The 24,527-nt window shown below is 39.4% G+C and overlaps 1 protein-coding gene across 2 annotated transcripts in view; it reads right to left on the minus strand.

Moving 5' to 3' along the window:
- The window catches only part of LOC132828346 (AMP deaminase 2-like), a 168,226-nt gene that overhangs the window by 65,138 nt on the left and 78,561 nt on the right, over nucleotides 1-24,527 (minus strand). For both annotated transcript variants that reach the window (XM_060845371.1, XM_060845370.1), the window contains exon 2: nucleotides 5,644-5,777. In XM_060845371.1, the coding sequence (XP_060701354.1) occupies nucleotides 5,644-5,777 (134 nt within the window). The remainder of the gene's footprint in view (nucleotides 1-5,643; nucleotides 5,778-24,527) is intronic.

A 24,527-nucleotide genomic window follows, 5' to 3' on the forward strand; every position in this document is an offset into this window, starting at 1 on the left:
GTTGTTGCCAATTGGTAAGTTTAAATTTGAAATGGAGATCTGAGATGCAATAAAATGGTAGTAACTACCTGGGTAAATTTTCTGGCTTTGCACATAAGCCAATAAAAATACATCAGTTGCGACTTCACTTGTCTGTGGAAGTTGTGATGCGGAGGTGCCAGTGTTGGATTGCAGTGGGCGAAGTCAGAAGACTAATGATACCAGGTCATAGTCCAACAAGTTTATTTGAAATCACAAGTTTCTGGACTGCTGCTCCTTCGTCAGGTGACATAATCTGAAGAAGCAGCAGCACTCCAGGAGCTTGTGATTTCAAATAAACCCACTGGACAATAACCTGGTGTCATGTGACTCCTGACTTTGTAGAAGATGTGCTTTACGGTGATGGCCTCAAGTAACAGTCATTATTTTAAGGAAAAGCTTTTGACCTAACTCATATCTGTTATGTTGCACCAATTTAAACACTATGGTGTTGAAGGAATTAATGTTTTCCTTACATGTTGTGGCTTTAACTCTAACAGAAGATTGATCATGGAGTTTACAAATTTTTCTAATTCTACTTGCATGGATCCAAATACCCGAAATGTCAGAACAAATACAGAAGGTATTTGCTCTGACATTTCGGGTATTTGGATCCATGCAAGTAGAATTAGAAGAATTTGTATACTCAATGATCAACCTTCTGTTAGAGTTAAAGCCACAACATGCAAGGAAAACAGAAGGTATTTGTTCTGACATTTCTGACTGCATCACCTAACAAGTATGAGTTAGTGGAAATGAAAGTGGAGCCCCTGATAACCAAACGGTAGCACTCAAAAAAAATCAGAACGCTCAAAACAAAGAAATAGATTTTGTGGAAACACATGCTGGATTTTAAGATGATACCAGCATGTAATTGAGAATTAGGAGGGAATCATGAATATTAAACTTCCTGGTACACCAGAGAGAATGGCACAAGAGTGGGGGAAAAAAAGCCATTCTAGGAGATTCTCTTGCCACAATTGAATAGATAAGAAAGGACTTTGATAAGAACCTTTTTTGGTACCTTGGTAGATGCAAGAAATCCAACTGGAATTCCAAAAAACAAATAGGCACAAAACAAAGATAGTAAACATACGCAGTACTCAAATATGCAAAATCTTAAGATAAACAGATCTAGGTTTTATCATTCATGAACAAAAACCAACATTAATCAGCTTCTAATTGCCAGAGAATTAGTCCTAAAAAGCAATAAACAAATAAGTGAAGCAGACACTAAGTAAAACCTATGCTTCCCCACTGTGCTGCATTTGATCAAAGATTATTATAATTATGCAGTTATAGAGTTATATCGGTCCACTGCATGGAAACAGACCTTTTGGCATAATTTGTCCATGCCACCAGTTTTTACAGTTTAAACTAGTCCCATTTGCCTGTGTTTGGTCCAATTCGCTCTATACCATGTGCCTGTCTAAATGTTTCTTAAAATGATGAAACTGGATTTGCTTCTGCCACAACCTCTGGCAGCCCATTCCAGACACTCACCACTGAAAAAATTGCCCCTCTGGACCCTTTTGTATTTCTTCCCTCTCACCTTAACCCTATGCCATCTAATTTTAGACTCTCCCACCTTGGGAAGGCCATTAGCTAACTAACTATCTTATCTCATGATTTTACAGGCCCTTATAAAAGGTCACACCTCAGTCTCTTATGCTCCTGGGGAAAAACGTCTCAGCCTAGCCAACCCCTCCTTATAACTCAAACCTTTCAGTGCAGGTAGCATCCTAATAAATCTTTTCTGCATTTCTCGTTAAATAATATCCTTTCTACAATAGAGCGACCAGACCTGCACACAGCCATCCAAATGTGGCCTCAGCTGGAACAAGACATCCCAACTCATATATTCAATGCTCTGACTGATGAAACAAGCGTGCCAAAAGCCTTCTTCACCACCCTGCCCACCTGTGACTCCACGTACAAGGAGCTATAAATCCGTACCCCATATGTCTTTTTTCCCTCTAACACAAGCCAGGACCCTACCATTGACTGTATGGGTGAATGATCCAAGAGCAAAGATCAAAGATCAATACAGCAGGCTTTTTGGCATACCAAGACTGCACCAACACGATGCCTTCTAAACTAAAAACCTTTTGCCACTACACAGTCTGTGACCCTCTATTCCCTACCTATTCATATGTCTGTCAAAATACTTCTTGCACGTTGCTAATGTATCCACCTCCTGGAATGTAAGCAGCACATTCCAGACATTTACCAGCCTCTCAAGAAAATTGTCTCTCATATCTCCTTTAAACAATCCTCTTATCTTAAGCCTATGTCCTCTAGTAATTAACATTTCTACCCTGGGGAAAAAAATTCTGACTATCCATGCCTCTCAATTTAGTAAATTTCTATCATGTCACCCCTCAGCCTTCGACATTCAACTGAAAACAAATTAAGTTTGTTCAATCTCTCCTCACAGCTAATACCCTCCAAACCAGGCAACATCCTGGTAAACCTTTTCTGTATCTTTTCCAAAGTCTCCACATCCTTCTGGTGGCATGGCAACCAGAATTGTACACAATATTCCAAATTTGGCCGAAATTAAGTTGTGTGCAACTACAACATGGTTTGCCAATTCTTATACTCTGTGCCCTGTCCGATGAAGACAAGCATGTTATTTGCCTTCTTGACCACTTATCCATTTGTGTTGCCACTCTCAGGGAAGAGTGCACTTACCTGTAAGCCTAGATCCCTCTGTATGATGATACTATTAAGGGTTCTGCCATTCAGTATATACTCCCCCCCCCCAACTAGATCTTCCAAAAGGTCTTTGTCCAGATTATCTGCCATTTCTCCACCCAAGTCTCCAGCACATCTACATAGTTCACTATCCTCTGGAAATCCTCCTCACTGTCCACAGCTCCTACAATCTTCCTAATCAAGTCATCTACATTCTCCTCCAAATCATTTATAAAAATTACAAACAATAAGAGTTCCAGTCCTGATCCCTATGGAAAACCATTGGTCACAAATCACCAGTCAGAAAAAGCATCCTTCCACTGCTACCATCAGCTTGCCATTAGGGACCTTCTCAAAGACCTTGCTAAACTCCAGAAAGACAACATCTACTGATCTACCCTCAATCAACTTTGTCTGCCTTAAAAGAACTCAGTCACATTTGCGAAATACGGCCTTCATCGCACAAAGCCATGCTGCAGATAATGAATATGTCTATATTTTTCCCAAAACGTAAGCAAGTCCAACCCTATGAATCTTCTCCAATAATTACCCTACCACTGACTTAAGGCTCACCAGTATACAATTTTCTGGATTATCCCTGTTGCCCTTCTTAAAAACAAGAGGAAGGACCCTAGTCCCATGAGATCTCTTCTGTGACTAAAAAGGATACAAAGGTCCCAGCAATCCCCTCACCTGCCTCCCTCAACATTCTGGGATAGATCATATCTTTAAAAGCTTTTCAAAAGATCCAACATTCTTTTTATACTGACAAGCCCGAGAAGATCAACAGATTGAGACTCACTATCCACTAGGTCCTTCTCCTTTGTGAATACCAATGCAAAGTATTCGTTAAGAACCTCACCCACTTCCTCCAACTCCACGCATAAATTCCTGCCTTCATCCTTGAGTGGACATGCCCTTTCCTTTATATTTATATAAAAACACCTCGGGATTTTCTTTAATCAGTTTGCCAAAGACCTCTTTTAGCCCTCTTAATTCCTTGTTTGAGTTTTTCCCTGCTATCTTTGTATTCTTCAAGGGCTCTGTCTGTCTTCAGTTTCCTAAACCTTTGTAAGCCTCCTTTTCCTTTTTGGCTAAGCTTTCACTTTCTCTGGTCATCCAAGCTTCCCGAACTTTCCCATCCTCATCCTTCATTTTCACAGGAACATGCTCGTCCTGAACTCCAATTAACTGGCTGTTAAGTTTCCCACATGCCAGATGTGATTTTATTCTCAAGCAACTGCCCCAATCTACATTCCCCAGTTCCTGCCTAATATTGTGGTAGTTAGGCTTCCCCCAGTTTAATACGTTCAGCCAAGGACTACTCTTGTCCTTAGCCATAAGGAACTTACAACTTACAGAATTATGGTGCTGTTCCTGACATGCTCCCCCAGTGATACTTTGATCACCTGGCCAAGCTCATTCCCCAATGCTAGGTTTAGTATTGCCCCTTCCCTAACTGGACGATTTACATACTGTTTCAAAAAAACATCCTGGACACATCTAACACATTATCTCCTGTCTAAGCCCCTGGCACTTAGCAAGTCCCAGTCAATACAGAGCAAGTTAAAATCAACCATGAGAACAATCATATTGCTTTGACATTTGCCCATCATCTGTCCACGTATCTGCTTTTCTATCGCCTGCAGGGCTGTTTGGAGGCCTATTGAATAATTCCATTGAAGATATTACACCCTTTCTCTTCCTGAGCTCTATGCATATGGCCTTGCTGGAGGAGTGGTCCAAGGTGCCCTCTGGCAGTACAGCTATGATATTCTCCTCGATCAGTAACACAACTCCTCCACCTCTTTTACATCCTTCTCCATCTAGCATGAAACATCTAAATCCTGGAACATGAAGCTATCAGTCTTGTCCCTCATTCAGTCAAGTCTCTATAATAGCTGCAACATCATAGAACTTGGATTAATGCATACAAATAAGTTAATTTGCCTTACCTGTCATACTCTTTGCATTAAAACAAATACACCTCAGATCACCAGTCCTGCTGTGTTTAGTGACCTCTGCCTGTCTGTTCTTCCTCTTCGTCTTCCTACTCTTTTCTCCAACTCTTCCTTGGTGATTTTACTTGACTTACATCTGCTATGGTTGCTATTGCCCACAACACTAGTTTAAACCTTCCTGAGTGGCACTAACAAGCCTCTCTGCCAGATATTGGGGCTCCTCCAGTTTAGGTGCAACCAGTCCTTCTTGTACAGGTCCCATCTTCCACAATGACATCCCAATCATCCACAAACCAGAAACCTCCTTCTTACACCAATTCTATAGCCACATATTAAACTGTGCGATCTTCCTATTCCTAGCCTCACCAGCACATAGCATAGGAAGTAATCCTCGAGGTCCAGCTTTTCAATTTTTTACGTAACTCCCTGAACTCCCTTTGCAGGACCTCTTTTCTCCTTCCACCTATGTCACTTGTCCCTATCACATTAATGCTCCAGAACTACAACATTGATAGAAGAAATCCTTTTGTTAAGAAGTCATACTTCACCAAGCATGCTTCAGACTAATCCACATCCACCAACCTACCCTGAAATCTCTGGTTACAACTTGCCAGCTGTAACTAATACCTTTGCTGCAGATGTCAGAGCCTAAAACACAGTCTAACTAAACATCCCTCAACATACTTAAAAAGTTACTTCCCCCCATCTCCGAATATAAATGGGTCTTTGACAGAAATAAAACAAGATCCAGGTCTGCGTATTCACCAAAAACTAATCAGTTCTTCCTTGAACCATACACTTTTGCACCAACTTTTGTTGAGATCTGTCAATAGGTTTTGAAATATATTGCTTACAGAGAAAAGACTAGCAAGAAAGAGTGAATACATTTTCTCTTCTCACCTTCAGCAGTGGGGTGGGTGGGGGTTGTAAAGAGATAAAAGGTAGCCTGCAAAAGTAAATCACTTACCTCTGCAATCTCCTTATACTTCCCATCCATGGATGTAGGTAGATGAATAGGAAAAGATTTGAGTGAGAGTGGGGTTCCAGGCAGTGACTGAGAGCAATGAATTTGCTTTAGAGCCCCACTCTTGTTATGCACATCTGTGTAAGCAAATAAAGAGATTTTGGTTAGAAATTTGCAGCAATGTGTCACCTCCAAAAAAAAGAATTAACAGGCTACAATTAAAGTTAAATAGGAATAACAAATAATGCCAGACGTGATTATTTATTCATCACATTCAAAATGCCTAGGCAACCACTTCATTTACCAGAGTTAGTTCAGAAGCATAGATATGGTCTTCAAAATTTCACATAGTAGAAGTCAAGCTATTATCAAAGTGGTGTATTTTCATGTGTGTGTGTCAGTTGGTTGTACCCTATCCTCTGAGCCATAGTGGCTCAGATACACTGATCAGGGTCAGAAACACTATTTCCATCTTGATCAGATGGAAATTTATATACTTACATTTAGATGTCTTCTGCAATGTAGATTCCTGGATTGGCGCATCCTATTACAAACCTGTCCAGGAATCCACAAATTCAGCAAAGATATCTTTATATCAAGCACACTCCCTTTTGTTGTGTTCGCAGATTTAAATGCTCAGCAGCATAGCCTGCCATTTTGACAGCTCCTGGAAAAATCCAAGCTTGGAAGCTAATTGAGAAGTTGGGCTTCAGTTGGTTGAGGGGATGATGACATATATTTTGCCCAATGGGTGAGGGGGTATTGCATCTGGTGAGTCGGCTACTACGTGGATGGGATGGGGACAGGGGAAATTAGAGACATGAGATCTGGTCAGGGGGAAGAATTATTGATGAGTCAGACAGGTGGGAGAGCTTCCGCACAATCCAGAGATGGGGGTCAGGTAGTAAAGGTGGGATTGGTTGGGCTACTGGTGGGGATGTGGGTGGGCTGAAATGCAATAGAATCAGGAACCTGGCTGGGTGATGTCGCTGGTAAGTTAACTACAAGAGTTAGAGTATGTTTTTAATCCTCCGATTTCCCTCTGAGTAACTATTAAGCTTAAGTGAGTCACAATCAGAGTTTTCCAGTCGCAGGGAAATTGTCCATCAGATATTTAATTTTCTAAACAATTCCCAGTCAGTTGTGTTGAGGATTCCACACGGTCCTGATGCACACACCAGTCTAGGCTGCTCTAAAGACTTTGATCAGAATATCTGAGCCAGCGTTGCAGGTTCAATCTCACAGGTGCATAAAATGTTGTATTAATACTTCAGTGCAGTATTGAGGGAGTTATGCACTGTTGGCGGAGGTATTTTTGGATTAGATATTAAGTTTCCCTCTACTTGAGGGAATCTGGAAGATCCAATGGCATTACTTCAAACAACAAAGGCAAGTTATTTGTGATCAATGTTATCTCTCAAATCTCCATCACAGATTGACATTTGTGGGAGCACACTACACACAAACTGACTGCCACACTTCTTACAGTAGTGTCTATACTGTATTGCCTGTAAAGCTAACATTTTCTCAGAGGTTTTTGATTATTCTTACATATTTTATCTTTATTCATAGTATACATTTACTAACATTAGTAATGGAATGGACAATCAGCTCAACTGCTTGCCTACTTTGTCTGTTGGACTCCACCTACCCCCTCCTGTTGTTGCAATGGCTGTCAGTGACAATGCAACTAATTAGATTACTGTATGTGTCTGAAATTGCATGTTCCTTTAAGACACTGACTCACCAACTGGTTTAATAAATGTATTAAAAGAGACTACAAAAGAATTTATACTGCTATTGTATGTTCACCGCAAACTGTAAAGAGCAGCTTAAACTCTAGGTTTGCATTGATCAAAGAATTCCAAGATCACAAAAATTACTTCCAAATGTGAGAAATACTAAACTAGCAACTTAATCATTTTAATATGTCTGTTTGCTCTTATACTACACTGTGTGGCAATCTCAAGTCCACAATAACAAGCATAACCCTGAACAGAGTTTTCTGCTGTTGACCAATATCGAAAAGGTGAAAGTTAAAAGTATGCCAATATTTTGAATGTGTATTATCTTCCTCAATGTATGGTCTTCTACTCTTTACATTATATGGACTGATAGGATATCATACACAGTTCTGTATGATAGATGGTAGATGTATCCTGGCCCAAAGTTTGACTATTTTCCTGAAAGATAGTATTCTGTCCAAATAGTCTAAATGTAATAAGAACGTGCCATTCAGAACTATTAAAGTGCTTTTGAGAAAATCAGAATTACACCTAGGAATGGCTGGATGTGAATTTTTCTATTAATTAATGTGAACAAATGAGTTGACAAAAACTCTGGGCACCAATTCCAGAACTTCAGGCAAACTTCCTCACAGGAAAAACATTGGTCAATTTAATAGATTGAGAGAGATTTGGATAATCAAATAGTAGTATAATTAAAAAAACATTTTGATTGCTGAAATTAAGAAAAGAAATTAGCAAGACCAATTGTCATGACTTTTATATCAAAGTGCATTTCAGCATTCTGGATCACTTAAGTTTTAACTAATGGACAGACCACTGAGCTCTTGCATCTTTTGGAAGTACTTAAAGCAGAACAGAAACTTCTAAAAAGAGAGAGATAACTACTCAAAAGGGGAGAACAAAGTTAAAAATCACACAACACTAGGTTATAGTCCAACAGGTTTAATTGGAAGCACGCTACCTTTCGGAGCGACGCTCCTTCATCAGGTGATTGTGGGAGCGTCATTCCGAAGCTAGTGTGCTTCCAATTAAACCCCTGTTGGATTATAACCTAGTGTTGTGTGATTTTTAACTTTGTACACCCCAGTCCAACACCGGCATCTCCAAATCAATAGGGAAGAAATTGGACAGCTCTGGGGAAACTATGGAGAGTGAGACTAATTGGACAATTCTTTTAAAAAACAGCAAGAACGACTGTTTGCTTTGTTATATGCAATGGGTATTGATGTCCCTAAAAATCCATCATTAAATCAAAGCTTCTGAAGAATCTACGTCCACATAATTTCAATTTTCCCAACTGATTCTAATTCACATTCCAATATTTTATTCTCCAGTGTAATTATTTCTTCATAAACACATTCTTTAATAATTGATTCCCTTCAACACGGCAGCCAACGTTTTGAACTGCAGTTACCTGTGGATGCAACAGTAGGAAAAAGATGCTTTAAAGGATTGGAAGGCGGTGTGCCAACAAGAAAAAAGACACAAAATGTTCTTCTGCTTTCTCTGACAGATCATCTGCCATTATCCTTCTGCAGTGGCACAATTCAGTGACTGCAGTCATTCATTATTAATCTGGCTAGCTATATTTAGCAGCAGAATTCAGACAGACCTTTAGCAAAGCTACATGTTTGAAATCCTGCTGTATTGAGACAAAGCATCAAAGCACCTGTCCAAGTTGAGTTACAACCATGAGTAGGAATAAGATACTTGAGTATGTAACTTTCCATGACAAATCTACTACAAGTAATGGGCAGTTAGTCAAATGGGATCAAAATAGAGGAGTAGTGTTAAAATTGGTATTGAAGGCACTCTATTGGAATGGACATGGCATTTACCAAAAGGTCTGATGGTGTGAATGCACAAATTAGCAACAGGTACTATTTAATTGCCATTCCAGAGATATGGCTACAGGATGAACAAGATTGGGAACTAAATATCCAAGGATATCCCCACATTTAGGAGGGATAAATCCAAGAGGAAAAGGAGCTGGGGTTGAATTCTTATAAAGGAATGACACTGATGCACTCATAGGAGGATCTTCGAATGGGTAAATCAAGAAGTAGAATCAAATTGGATGGGGCTAAGAAATAGCAAGGGAAGAAAACAATGGCGGGAGTTATTTATAAAACAGTTGTTCCAAGGTTCTGCATGCAATAAACCATGAAATAAGAGATGCATTTTATTAAGTTCAAAGGATGTAAGTATCACTGGCCAGGCTATAAAGTTATTGTCCAACTATAAATGCTGTGGAATAAGTTGTGATGAACTGCCTTCTTGAGCTTTGAGGACATCCACATACTGCTAAGATGATAGTTCCAGGATGTTGACCAAACAACAAAGGAATGATAATATAGCTCCAAAATAGGAAGTTGTGTGGGTTGGATGTGAACTTGCTGTTTCTGCTGCCTTTGTGCTTTTAGGAGATGGAGGTCACAGGTTTGGAAGTGCTATCAGTGGAGACTTACTAACTTGAATTAGCTTTATTGTCACAGGTACTTAAATGAGTACAGTGAAAAGTTTACACATCGCCATCTTAGGTAAAAGGTACCTAGGTACAGATTCTTCACCACAAGTTCTTAGGGAAAAATAAATTTGAAAAAGAAAGAAATTTAAAAAGTCCAGCAATACAGATCAAAGAATAAATTACAAACTAGAGAAATAAAATGTTCAGAACTACAGTCCTTCCAACTCAGATCGAGGCTGGCACCGAGCTTCCAGGCTGTGTCAGACTTCACCAAGGCTTGAGGGCAAAAAACCGCTCTGGAATAACCTCGAGGCCAAAGTCCACACCTAGCCAAAAGACTACCATATGCCATCAAGAGATCACATCCTCGGCCGGGAGACCACTATGCTGTATCCACACTGGGGCTGAGAGTCTGAATCCGCACTGAAGCCAGGATGTTGCCCAAAGAAAAGGACAGAGAGATAAAATACAGGAAAAAAATGAGTAAAAAAGAAAAAGAAACGTCCAGAGTGGACAAGCTCCAGCTGAACAGTCCTACCCCAACACCATCTTGGAAGAAAGTAGTTACTGTAGTACATTCTGTAGATAGTACATGCTGTTCCCACTAAGGTGTTGAATGAAGTCAATGTGGAAGAGGGAGGTGGTCAAACAATCACGCATTGGTCTGAATGGTGCCAGGTTTTTTTAAACACGGTTTAAATTACACTCGTCCAAGCCAGTGGATTCTATAACACTCTTGATTTGTGCTTTGTAGATGGTGAACAGGCATTGAAGAGATATTCCCTGCTTTCCTGACCTCAGACCTGCGCTTTTATTGACATTATTTATAATGATCACACTCCTGTTAGCAGTCAGCTACCCAATTCAGCTGCCAGTTCTGCAGCAAATACATAACAACAGGAATGCGGCCAGGTGGATCAGATTGCATAACGCCTCACATTCAATCAGTAGTACTCCATTTTATATCTTATGTTACAATAGGTTGCTGCCTCAATCATGGTAAACACCAACACTATGATCTTAGTACAGAAAGAAAGACTACTATATAGTTCAAGAAATATTCACACTGCTTCCTATAAATTGTACCTCCAAATATCAATATAAACCATCACCAAACAGATTTTCAAATGATTTCATCAGTGAGGTGTACAAATGACTCAATATCAGGTCTCCCACATTCCCTGCTTTAAGAAATTGTTGTAATAAAGAGCAAAAGATGTAGACTGATGTTGTTAAAACATAATCTGGAACTACTGTGGCCACTTAGAAATTAGCACTGGAAAAGGGCAAACTCATCCTTTCACCTGCACAAAGCATGCTAACCAGCAAGAAAACATATCTGATTCATACTTTCATAATAAACACTCTGTAAGGCATATTAAAAATACGAGACACTCAGAACCAATTACATTTATCTCCATTATCTCAGATGACCTTACATTCATAGATTTTGGCTACTATAGCAACCAGATGTCTACTGTAATTACAAGAAAATTGTAAATATAAAAATAGAATGCAATTAAACCATAAACTAAATTAGTTTATCTTGCAGAAAACAGAAGTTATGCCCATGGTCTCAAAGTATATTTAGACACAGAAAAGGAAGCAAGTGGAAGAGACCATATGCACAAGTTGTTAATATGACAGATGTCAATTGATAACGGTCATTGGTTTCCGTTCATTTTCTACATCAAATGTCTCGTAGTACAAAATCGGAGGAGATTACAAAAGTTTTGATTTATAACATTTGTTCCTATTAAATAGTAGCTCCTTGTTTAATTTTTAAAAAAATTCTTTTGGAACTCTGATTTAATTTTCTGAGCTTGCAGCAAATGTTTACAAATTCCCAGACCAAGGTACGGATATTGATGTCACTGGTCAACCAGAATATGAGCTATTGAGAGGTAGGCTGTCATCAGTTTGTAAGGTGAGTGTATGTTCCAGGAGGACCTCCGAATTTCAGAAAAGTATGCAAGTTTGTTTTTATGGGTAACCTTTTAGCATACTTGAATTAAATCCCAGGTTTTAACTTTGCATGGAAAAGCTGGAGAACCCTCAACTGCTTGAGGACAGGCATACTAAAATGAAGTTGTAAAATTACATTTTAGTGAGACAATCACAGAATTTTTAAAAAAGGCAGACAAAGCAGGGTGGAGTATGAGAGAGAGAGAGAGAGAAAAATCAGGCAAAGTTCTTTCAAATTTGTCTGAACAATTGTGAAATATTTGAATATTTTTATGATAAAGCAAATAATTTACTGAAAATTCCATTAAAAGGATTAAAAATTGTTTTAAAGTAATCATTTCAAATGAGAAACACTGCTGTAGTAATTTTGGCAACCAGACAGATCTTACAACTGTCAACACAACATTCATCATCCAGGTACAGAATGTTCTCTATAAATTAACCACCGAATGGAATTCAGCTTTAGTTTTGTTCAATACATTTCATGTTTCAACATATAGCAGCTTTATCCTCATAAACAACAAGTCTTGTGATTCAGTGGGGAATATGTGGTCACCTGTAAAAGGTTGAGTGTAAGAACTTGTACGGATATGGATATCTTAATTGTGCATGCAAGTCACAGATATTTTCATTTTCATGCTTAGAAAGTTAACCTCTCCTGACAAATGAATTACAAAAGTTTCCAGTCTTATTAAAAATAAATGTCCAAACTGCAAGACACCAATGACAGCTGTGATGCAGATAGTAATCCAATACCATACACAATGTAAATGAAGAAGGATGACAACGCTTTCAAGGTCACTCTTACAAGATAAATTCTCAAAATGGAATGAGTAGCTTTAGACTACTAAATTAGACAAAAGATGCATTAATTTGTTAACATGGATTTGTAAATAAAGCATTCAGATACAATGCCTGAAAAGGTGGTGTAGAAAATTACTTCTGTATCTGCCAAATAAGAAACTAGATATACACGAGGGAAAGATTTGCTGAATTATGAAAGAGCAGAAAAATGGGGGCTAACTGGATGGAGACTCAAAGAGCTAGCGCAAGTGAAATAGCCCAAATGCTCTCCTCTGTGTATTGTATTACTCTTCAGAAAGAGTTTGAGGGAAGCAAAATATTCCCATTAACTTATCTCAAAAATGAGAACTGGTTATATTTTCTAAACTGATTCTCAAACTTGTCATTTCCTTGTACTTTTGCATGCTCAGTACATCCCAGTGATGACTTTGTATCATTAACCTCCCACCTAAATTCCAATTGATTACTAAACCAGAGAGTAAGGTTGTCAAATACATCATCACCCAACCTCTTCCTACCTATCAATCAATTTGGGATATTTTTCCAGTTTTCTTAAATTCCCATTTACACTTTCTCAAGCAGAGACTCCCAAATCTCCACTGCACCTGGAAATAATACCACTCATTGGCTTAATCTAATCCAGACAAACAGTATCATTCCCGGCGAGAGTGTGTTTTACCAATACAGTCAATTTGAGTTACCAAGCTACAGTATGTTCCAACCAGCACAGATAATATTTCAAAAGTATGGAACAAATACTGTAACCAATACAGTCCAGCAACTTGATCACTTTCTGTAGAAATAGAATATGTTGCCCTGACCCCTGAATGAGAAGTCACTACCAAGATAGGGATGGAAAATTTGCAATTATTAAATATAGCATATTACCCCACATTTTAGAATCTTGATTTAGTATGCAATGAATAAAATATTCAGTGTCATAATAATTATTTACAATTACTTTGGAGAAACAATGTAAAATTGACAATCATTTCATTTTCTGACAAGATTGAGGCTGAAAATTAGAAGAATTCTCAGCCTGAAAACATGTTTGGATAATAAGACACCTGTTCCATTTTACTGACTACTTCCCATATCAAACTGCACATATGATGAGAAATTTTGAAATACTACTGACTTCAGCAGTCATTTGCAGAGTCTGACAGGATCCTGACTACAATTTAATCAATTGCTTAGTACTCAGCCAATAGCATTTGGTTTATAGCTCCTTGTAACAAGTCATTGTTTAGTGTGAGAGGTCTAACAGCTAATTTTAAAATATGAACTGTAATCACACCATAGTGAATAGTTCAAGCCCACTATAATGATGATAAACTTAGTACTTGATGACCAATTTCAGGAATAAAGTTAACAATTCCTAAAAATATCAGGTCTGTTGAAGGGAAGAAGATACAGCCCAAGATTGGAAATTAATCGGTTTTGATAAAAATAAATTACAAATACATCGTAACCACTAGTAAATGACTATAAACTGTTGACATATAACCCTATGATGTTAAAACATGAAACTACTTTCACAAAAAAATCCTTACACACAGAACAGAAAAATGGCAACGCATTTCAGTGGCAGGGCTCGTACAAATTTTCCCGTTTCTTCAGTTCTTTCTCTTCTTCACAGGAGATACAGTGATTGGTTCACCAATTATAAAAACACCAGCTTATTGGTTAAAAGCAACTTTTGTATTATTTACTCGTGGGACGAGAGAGTCATTGACTGGCCAGCATATATTGTCCCTCCCTAGTTGTCCTGGAGGTGGTGGGGAGCAACTTCTAGTAGCTCTACAGTCTACACGCAAGTTGACACACAATGTCTTCAGGGGCAGGGTTCCAGAATGTTAACCCAGCGGTAGTAAAGGAATGGTGACACATTTCTAACTCAAGATGGTGAGTGGTTTGAAGAGAAACTTGCAGGTGGTGGCGCTCCCAAGTGTCTACTGCCTTTATCCTCTAGATGGACTTGGTTATGGGTTTGGAAGGTGCTGTCTACGCAGTCTTCGTAAATTTCTGTTGTGCATCTTGTAATAGTGCACATTGCTGTTACGGGGCATTGGCAGTGGAGGGAATGGATGCTTGTGGATGTGTTGGTAATCAGGCTTCTTTGTTGATGATACTGTCAAGGCTGAGTATAGTTGTAGCTGTACCTACCCAGGCAAATGGAGGCATTCCACCACATTCCTGACTTATGGAAAATCAAGAGAGGAGTTGAGTATCCTCAGTATTCTTAGTCTTTGACCTGCTCTTGGAGCCACTGTATTTATATAGTGAGTCCAGTTGAATTTCTTGTCAATTCAACTGGATGTTGACAGTAGGGGATTCAGTGATAGTAACACCGTTGAATGTCAAAGGACGGTGATTAGATTAATTCTCTTTGGAAATGGTCACTGCCTAACATTTGTGAGCTGCGAATGTTAGTTGTCACTTATCAGCCCAAGCCTGGATATTGTCCAGATCTTGTTGCATTTGAAAAAGTGGACTGCTTCACTAACTGAGTTGTAACTAATGCTGGACATTATGCAATCGTTGGTGAACATCTCCCATTTCTGACCTTATGATGGAGTGCAAGCCATTGAAGAAGCAGCTGAAGATGGTTGGGCCTCGGACACGACCCTAAGGAGTTCCTGTAGAGATGTCCTGGAGCTGAGATGACCGACCTCCAACAACCAAGACCAAGTTCCTGCATGTCAGGTATGACTCTAACCAGCAGATGGTTTGCTCCCTGATACCCATTGATTCAATTTTGCAACTGATGTCACACTTGGTCGATTGCAGCTTTGACGTCAAGTGCTGTCACTCTCACTCGGTAATTCAGCTCTTCTGTCCATGTTTGAACAAAGGCTGTAATGATATCAGGAGCGGAGTAGCCCTGGTGGAACCCAAACTAGGTGCTACTGAGCAAATTATTATCGAGCAGGTGTTGCTTGTTAACAAAGTTGATGACACCTTCCATCACTTTACTTATAATTAAGAGTAGACCGATGGGGCGGTAATTGACCGGGTTGGATTTGTCCTGCTTTGTGTGTACAGAACATGCTTGGGCAAGTGTTCAACATTGTCAAGGAGATGCTAGTGTTGTAACTGTACTTGAACAGCTTGGTTAGTGGAAGACCCATAACATTTGCAGTATCCAATAATTCCCAAATGTTTTTTGATATCACATGAAGTGATTCAAGTCGGCTGAAGAACAGTGTCAATGACGTTCAGGATCACTGGTGGATCATCCACTTGTCACTCCTGGCTGAAGATTGCTGTGAATGCTTCAGCCTTATCTTTGATGTTTTGGGCATGGGGATATTTGCAGCCTCCTCCTCCAGTGAGTTGTTTAATTGTACACCACCATTCATGACTAGTTGCGACAGGAATGCAGAGCTTAGTTGTTTGTGGGGTTGCTGAGGTGCCTAGATCAATGCCAAATGATCTATCCAGTTCCATTTTTCTGTTCCAACTTTGCACAATTGATATAATTGAGTAGCTTGCTGGGCCATTTCAGAAGGCATTTGAGAGTCAACCATATTGCTGTGGCCCTGAAGTCACATGTAGGCCAGACTAGGTGAGGATAGCAGATTTCCTTCCTAGAAGGACATTAATAAGCCAGATAGATTGTTCTCACAGTTGACAATGATTTCATGGTCATCAGTAGACTCTTAGAGTCATAAAAGATATACAGCACGGAAACAGACCCTTTGATCCAACCTGTCCATGCCAACCAGATATCCCAACCCAATCTAGACCTACCTGCCAGCACCCGGCCCACATCCCACCAAACCCTTCCTATTCATATACCCACCCAGGTGCCTTTTAAATGATGCAACTGTACCAGCCTCCACTACTTCCTCTGGTAGCTCATTTCACACACGTACCACCCTCAGCATCTAAAGGTTGCCCCGTAGGTCTCTTTTATATCTTTCTTCCCTCACCCTAGACCTACGCCCTCTAGTTCTGCACTCCCCCACCCCAGTGAAAAGACTTTGTCTATTTATCCTATCCATGCCTCTCATGATTTTATAAACCTCTATAAGGTCACCCCTCAGCCTCCGATGCTCCAGGGAAAACAGCTCTAACCTATTCAACCTCTCCCTGTAGCTCAAATCCTCTAACCCAGGCAACATCCTTATAAAGCTAAATTCAAATTTCACCATCCGCCACAGCAGGATTTTAACAGGGCTCCCAGAACATTAGCTGAGTTTCTGGATTAATACACCCAATGGTATTATCACAAGACCCTTACAACAACAGGTGGGAGTAAATAAACTGGATTTATTCAAGCTTTGGGTATTTTACTGAAGAGAGAAAGAAAAACAGAGACACCATCTGCCTTTTCAGCTGTCTAAATGCTTCTGCCAGTATAGTTTATACATCACAGGCTGTCAACTACCCAGGAGCCAATCAAATAGTTATTGTCAAGCTGACGGCCTAGGGCTTTTGCCCAAAACGTCAATTTCGCTGCTTGTTGGATGCTGCCTGAACTGCTGTGCTCTTCTAGCACCAGTGATCCAGAATATGGTTTCCAGCATCTGCAGTCATTGTTTTCACCTCTATTGGAATTCACAACTCCATACAACAATCAGGAATTCATTAGCTAATGAATCTCACCTTGTACTTGGACACTGGAATAAGAACACCACCTCTTACACCTTTCTCCCACTATTAGCAAAGCAACAGTACAAACACAACCCACAATGAGTTTCAGTAGAGCAACTATTTGCTCATTTTTTTTGTTGTAAAACACTATCCATTATCCAGTGCGGTCCACAATCAAAGTAAAATTAAAAAGATACTAGCAAGTTTTGAGAAGATTTGTAGCTCAGGTTAAGGTTCCAGATGTAGGTTTGCTCGCTGAGCTGGAAGGTTAGTTTTCAGACATTTCATCACTATACTAGGTAACATCAGTAAGCCTCCGGATGAAGCACTGATGGCATGGCCCACTTTCTATTTGTGTGTTTAGGTTTCCTTGGGTTGGTGATATCATTTCTTGTGGGAAGTCATACCCGGTTTTTTTTCCTCAGGGTGGTAAAAGGGATCCAAGGTGAGTTCCGGTTGGAATGCCATGCTTCTAGGAATTCTCATGTGCGTCTCCGATTGGCTTGTCCTTGGGTGGATGGGTTGTCATTTCTCTTCTGTATGTAATGGTATTAGTGAGCGTGGGACATGTCTTTTCTTGGCTAATTGATGTTCATGTATCCTGGTGGCTAGTTTTCTGCCTGTTTGTCCAATGTAGTGTTTGTCATAGTTCTTGCAAGGCATTTTGTAAATGACATTAGTTTTGCTTGTTGTCTGTATAGGGTCTTTCAAGTTCACTAGCTGCTGTTTTAGTGCGGTGGTAGGTTTGTGGGCTACCATGATGCCAAGAGATCCAAGTAGTCTGGCAGTCATTTCCAAGATGTCTTTGACGTAGGGGAGAGTGGCTAAGGTTTTTTTTAAGATTGTTGTCAAGCTTGTGGACCTATGCCTTACCACCCACTTTATCTTCAAAATTTACAGACAAACCAATGGAACACCCATGGGATCTCCAATATCAGGGTTCTCCGCAGAGGCAGTAATAGAGACTCGAACAAACAGCTCTGCCAACCATCCAACACAGACTTTGGATCCGCTATGTGGATGACACCTTTGTTATCACTAAATGAAACAAATTAGAGTAAACCTTCAAGGCCATCAATAATACCATTACTGGCATAAAATTCACTAAAGAGGAGGAAAGCAACAACAAACTGCCATTCCTCAATGTCACAGTAGAGTGAACAGCCAGTGGGGAGCTTTAAACCAGCATCTACAGGAAAACAACACATACTGACCAAATAATGAACTACAGAAGCAATCATCCCAACATCCACAAGTGAAGGCGTATTATAACATTATTTCAATTAGTTACCACACACTGCAGCACAAAGGAACTATGTAGAGCAGAGGAAAATGTCCAATACAGTGTATTCAAAAAGAACAGGTACCCAATAAACACAGTCCACCGATTTCTCAGCGACAAACCCTCAACAAGCAGACAAAACATGTCCAGAAACATTGGGGCGGCACGGTGGCGCAGCGGGGCGGCACGGTGCCACAGTGGTTAGCACTGCTGCCTCACAGTGCCTGAGACCCGGGTTCAATTCCTGACTCAGGCGACTGACTGTGTGGAGTTTGCACGTTCTCCCCGTGTCTGCGTGGGTTTCCTTCGGGTGCTCCAGTTTCCTCCCACAGTCCAAAGATGTGCGGGTCAGGTGAATTGGCCATGCTAAATTGCCCGTAGTGTTAGGTAAGGGGTAAATGTAGGGGTATGGGTGGGTTGTGCTTCGGCGGGTCGATGTGGACTTGTTGGGCCGAAGGGCCTGTTTCTATACTGTAAGTATTCTAATCTAATCTAATCTAATCTAATCTAAAAACCCTAGCCACTCTCCCCTACGTCAAAGGCATCTTGGAAATGACTGCCAGACTACTCGGACCTCTTGGCATCATGGTAGCCCACAAAACTACTACCACACTAAAACAGCAGCTAATGAACTTGAAAGACCCTGTACACAGACAACAAGCAAAACTAATATCATTTACAAAGTACCTTGCAAGAACTGTAACAAACAGTACATTGGACAAACAGGCAGAAAACTAGCCACCAGGATACATGAACATCAATTAGCCAAGAAAAGACTTGACCCACACTCACTAATATTCTTACATACAGAAGAGGCAGGACACCATTTCGATTGAGACAATCCACCCATCCTAGGACAAGCCAAACAGAGACACGCATGAGAATTCCTAGAAGCATGGCATTCCAACCAGAACTCTTTCAACAAACACATTGACTTGGATCCCATTTACCATCCCCGAGAAAAAAAAACAGGGTATGACATTCCACAAGAAATGATATCACCAACCCAAGGAAACCTAAGCACACAAATAGAAAGTGGGCCATGCCATCAGTGCTTCATCTGGAGGCTTACTGATGATGTTACCTAGTATGGTGACGAAACATCTGAATATGAACCTTCCAGTTCAGCGAGCAAACTTACATCAATTAAATGATACTGTCTTTACAACATAAGTGTAAACACTTAGAACAGTCAGATTCCTGGATTTCACTGTGCTTTTCATATCTTTTATGAAAATATATTATGCAGAAGAAATTAATAAATTTAAATGCTGTCTATTGTTTGATCAAATATTTCAGTAAATTGAGATGGTAAAATTGTAACGATCAGCTTGGAACCATAATCTAACTGACTGGTTAATATTGCAATTTTACTTAAGACAAAAAGTTATCCCCAAAATACAAGAAAATTGATGTAACTAACAAATATTGCTGAACAGGAAAACCACTATCTCAGGACTGTTGGACATTTTACATCATGTATTGGGGTATACTTTGATATAATGAAATAACCCAACATGACTCAAGGTATGTATTTCACTAAATATGTGATAGTAAGCTTAAAAATGAAGTCAGAGAATGTGATATTTGACTGTAATATTGGCTGAATTCAAAATGATGGATTGCAATTTCCATGTAACAAATTCTAAAGCAGTCGTAAAACTAATATGTATGCTCTACAACTTTAGTCTTTTCATTATTCAATACCTGAACAGGCACCAAGAGGTACAGTTTTTGTGTCGAAGAAGTCCTCAAAAATATCTATTTGCTATTTATGAGCCCAATGAATGTTGGCATTGCTATCATTCAAACAGTAAAAAGTAGGGGAGAAAAGTGAAGAAAATGAAATGATTCTGAAAGATGAAGGTCATTAAAACCATTTTAGTTAATCCATCAAGAGGGATCAATGACCAGGCGCATAGGTATAAGGCAAGGGGCAGAAGGGGAGATGCGAGGGAACCTGGAACTCCGTGCACTTTAAGGGCATTAGAGGCAGAAATCGTCTTATCATTTAAGATATATTTAACTGTGCACTCACAATTCAAGGAAATTGGCCAAATGCAGGAAAATGGAATTAGAATAATTGGGTGGTGGTTTTTGATTGGAATAGATGCAATTGGCTGATGGGCCTTTTTGTGTGTCAATCTCAATGACTATAAGCATCCTAAAATTTCCCTAATCATGTTTTTACAGTCCGCTTTTTAACGAAATAGTCCATTCAAAGTCCTAAGCACTCTCTACAAGAGGAGCTACTTTCCAGTGTATTTCATAAAGCCGCAATTTAGTTTGAACCCAGTGTCCTGTTTTTGTTTGTGTTTTGACATCGATTATTTTTAAGATGTGTATTAGCAGCCCTGTGATTATTTTCTTCTTTTCATATCAAGGTTGACAACAAAAAAGAAATATTTGAGGATTTAAGCATTCAAACAATTTGCAATTAAATTCATCTTTGCAACAGGAACCAGTCCTCAAAATCATCGGTCGACAATTTCTTAACAGTGTAGGTACCTTCTCAAGCATATATTCTATTGTTATGCAGTTCAATATTCTATTGTTATGCAGTTCAATATTCTTTCATTGTTGCTCTGCATTTGTCGGATATGTTGTTTAGCAAAGACTATCAAGATCTGTGTCACTTTTTGCTTTATTCTTGGTCACTACCAACACAATTCTTATGAGTAGTGAGGACTAAAAGAATTACTTCTTTTTCATCATTAGTGCATAACTTTATACTTGCTTTGTATTAATTTTGCTTTCTCGCTTCACAATGAGTAACTTCCTTCAAGTTTTGCTGCTCTGAGTTTGGTTTTATCAGCAATGCCCATCAGATGACCATCATAGATGAATTTCTGAAGAGCAATGTGACTAGTATGCTCACTTGACAAGATTGGTCTATGATTTGAAACATTTTAAAAATGAACAGTGTATGGAAAGCAGACAGCTGTTTTTTTTAAAAAACATTTTATTCAACAGGAGCAGAAACATAACAAAGATGCTTTAAATATCACCCATCACACTACTGAGCATGAAGGCATAGCTCTAATCACCCTGTGTTCAGAGTAATCCCCAAAATAAATACCACTTCTATTTTCTCTATAGATCAGTTTCATTCTAGAGTTTGAGATATCATCATTAGACTAAAAATAGCTACCAATGCTGGCGGGCTAAAAGAAATTAAATAGCACTGAAAAGACAGGTTGGTAATATCTAGTTCATGAATTAAGAACAGTAATCTCAAAACTTACAACCACAATTTGATAAATGTATGATTTTTGAAAAGTGTTCAACTTAGAGAGGGAGGGAGTCATAGGCTCATACAGCATAGAAACAGACCCTTCGAATGAACTCATCCATGCCAATCAGACGTCCCAACCTGACGAAGTCCCATTTGTCAGCATTTGGCCCCCTAAGCCCTTCTTATTTATATACCCCTCCAGATACCTTTTAAATATTGTAATTGTACCAGCCTCCACTATTTCCTCTGACAGCTCGTTCCACAAACACACCACCCTCTGCGTGAAAAAGTTATCCTTCTGGTCCTTTTTAAATCTTTCCTCTCACCTTAAGTCTATGCCTTCACCCTTGGAAAAAGAATTTAGCTATTCACCTTGTCCACATGCCTCATGATTTTATAAACCTCTATGATTTTAACTTTCAGATGCTCTAGGGGAAAAAAGCCCCAGCCTATTCAGCATCTCCTTATAACGCAAACCTTCTGGTGCTGGCAACATGCTTGTAACTCTTTACTGCATCCTCTTAAGTTTAACAAGATTCTTCCTTTAGAATACGCTGTACAATTCTGGTTGCCATTCTCTCTGGAGTGTCTTTAAGCGAATCGGCACTGAGATTCACAGATGATGACAGAAATAGCAAGCTGTGATCTACTTTATGTAACTTGACCTGAACACTATTGACATAGCACAAAACACAGCTAAAGTGAATTTTAAAATAATTGTTGCCACAATACAAAGGAAGTAAGAGAATGTCTTCCAAGATTATTGCACTTAAATGACCTAGAACCGAGTCTGGTGCATAAAATGGAAATCACGAGCAAATTTGTACCAAAAAGCAAAATTCTCGGATAACTGTTTCAGTAAGAGTTTGCCACAAAATAACCTATAACTGAATGGAATGTGACAAGTATAAAAAAAAATTTATAACAATCTAAAACAAGTTCTCCAAAACACAACCAAATACCAGGACTATTTTTTTTAAACATTTGAAATGTGACATTTTTGGACTTGTCCTGATAAATGCAAGACACGAAACCATGAAATCTGTCTCTCTTTTCAGAAGCATTCAATAAAAGTAGATATATTTGCACTGGTTTTGAATAAATATCAATATTCCAAATTGAACTTCACAGCGGAATCTCACTTTTCATAATCTAAGAATAAAAAAAAATCAGGCCAAAACCAAATTAAATCAATGTGTTGGTATCAATCACATACCATGATCCTTTAGGAGGCTGAATTAATTTGAAGATTTATATTTAAACATTGACACAAGTGTAATCCATCAGTTAACTTTGTACAATACCCCAGTAATCTGAATTAATGAGGAAGTCACACGAATTCAAGTGTCATCTATTAATCTGAGCCCCACATTTTTGCATTAGTTAGTTTCCACTTAACCATTATACTCAACTTAATGTAACTTATGATTTAACCACACTTTGAACTGCATGCAATATAAAACCGTGTTCATGTGAAGTGGAATGAGAAAGCCATGGTAAATTGGAGCAAGGCACAATGAAAAATTTCAATTCCTACCTTAAAAGTTATAAATTCTGTTTGTATTTTACGTGCACCAATTTGTTTTATGTATTTTTAGTTGATTGAAGAGGAGAAGGTGGGCGATTGTTTCCTCATGTGATGCAGCAGCAGTTCAATCTCCATTTTAAAGTTATACATTTGGATACTTTGACGTAAAGGTACAATACCAGAACCAGACACACCTAAAACCAGCTAGAGATTCTTCAATAATAGGGGTATGTGAAATCTCCTCAATGCTCATTGTGGCTCAGCAATTATCATCTGTAACATTTTAAAGCTACCCACTTCCTGATGAACATCATCTTTTCCATGTGTCATCAATATATCAAAAAGACCACTTGTCATCAAACATACACAATACTAGGAAGTAAAATAACTTCAGTTTAACACAGATTCCCCGAGACAAAAGCCCAGAGAAAACAGAGTGAATCAAACACCTTTACTGCCTAACCTTTTTCTCTGCAGCAAACGTGGCAGAGATTGCCATTCTTGTTCCATACCAGGCACTGTTTATGATGTTTAAACAAAGAGCTCACCACAATAGTGCAAATCATCATGATTAGAAGTTGATAGTAACCAATAAGCTGTGAAACCTCCTTTCTTCACACTACCATTTACAGGCAGCATGGTGGCTCAGTGATAATCACTGCTGCCTCAGTGCCAGGGAGCTAGGTTTGATTCCAGCCTCTGGTGACAGTCTGTGTAGAGTTTGCACATTCTCCCAGAATCTGCGTTTCCTCCGGTTTCCTCCCACAGTCCAAAGATGTGCCGTTCAGGTGAATTGGCCATGCTAAATTGCCTATAGTCAGCATTAGTCAGAGGGAAATGGGTCTGGGTGGGTTAACTCTGAGGGTCAGTGTGGACTTGTTGGGCCGAAGGGCCTGTTTCCACACTGTAGGGGAACCTAATCTTTACATCCTTAACTGCACCTCAAATGTTTCTTCAGAGCTGTGGTGCTGAGTCATCGAGATGTACAGCTTGAAAACAGACCCTTCGGTCCAACCCGTCCATGCCGACCAGATATCCCAACCCAATCTAGTCCCACCTGACAGCACCAGGCCCATATCCCTCCAAATCCTTCCTGTTCATATACCCATCCAAGTGCCTCTTAAATGTTGCAATTGTACCAGCTTCCACCACTTCCTCTGGCAGCTCAATCCATACACGAACCACTCTCTGAGTGAAAAACTTACTCCTTAGGTCTCTTTTATCTCTTTCCCCTGTCACCCTAAACCTATGCCCTCTAG

Source organism: Hemiscyllium ocellatum, chromosome 26 (genome assembly GCF_020745735.1).
Source record: "Hemiscyllium ocellatum isolate sHemOce1 chromosome 26, sHemOce1.pat.X.cur, whole genome shotgun sequence".
In the NCBI taxonomy this organism is placed as follows: Eukaryota; Metazoa; Chordata; class Chondrichthyes; order Orectolobiformes; family Hemiscylliidae; genus Hemiscyllium; species Hemiscyllium ocellatum.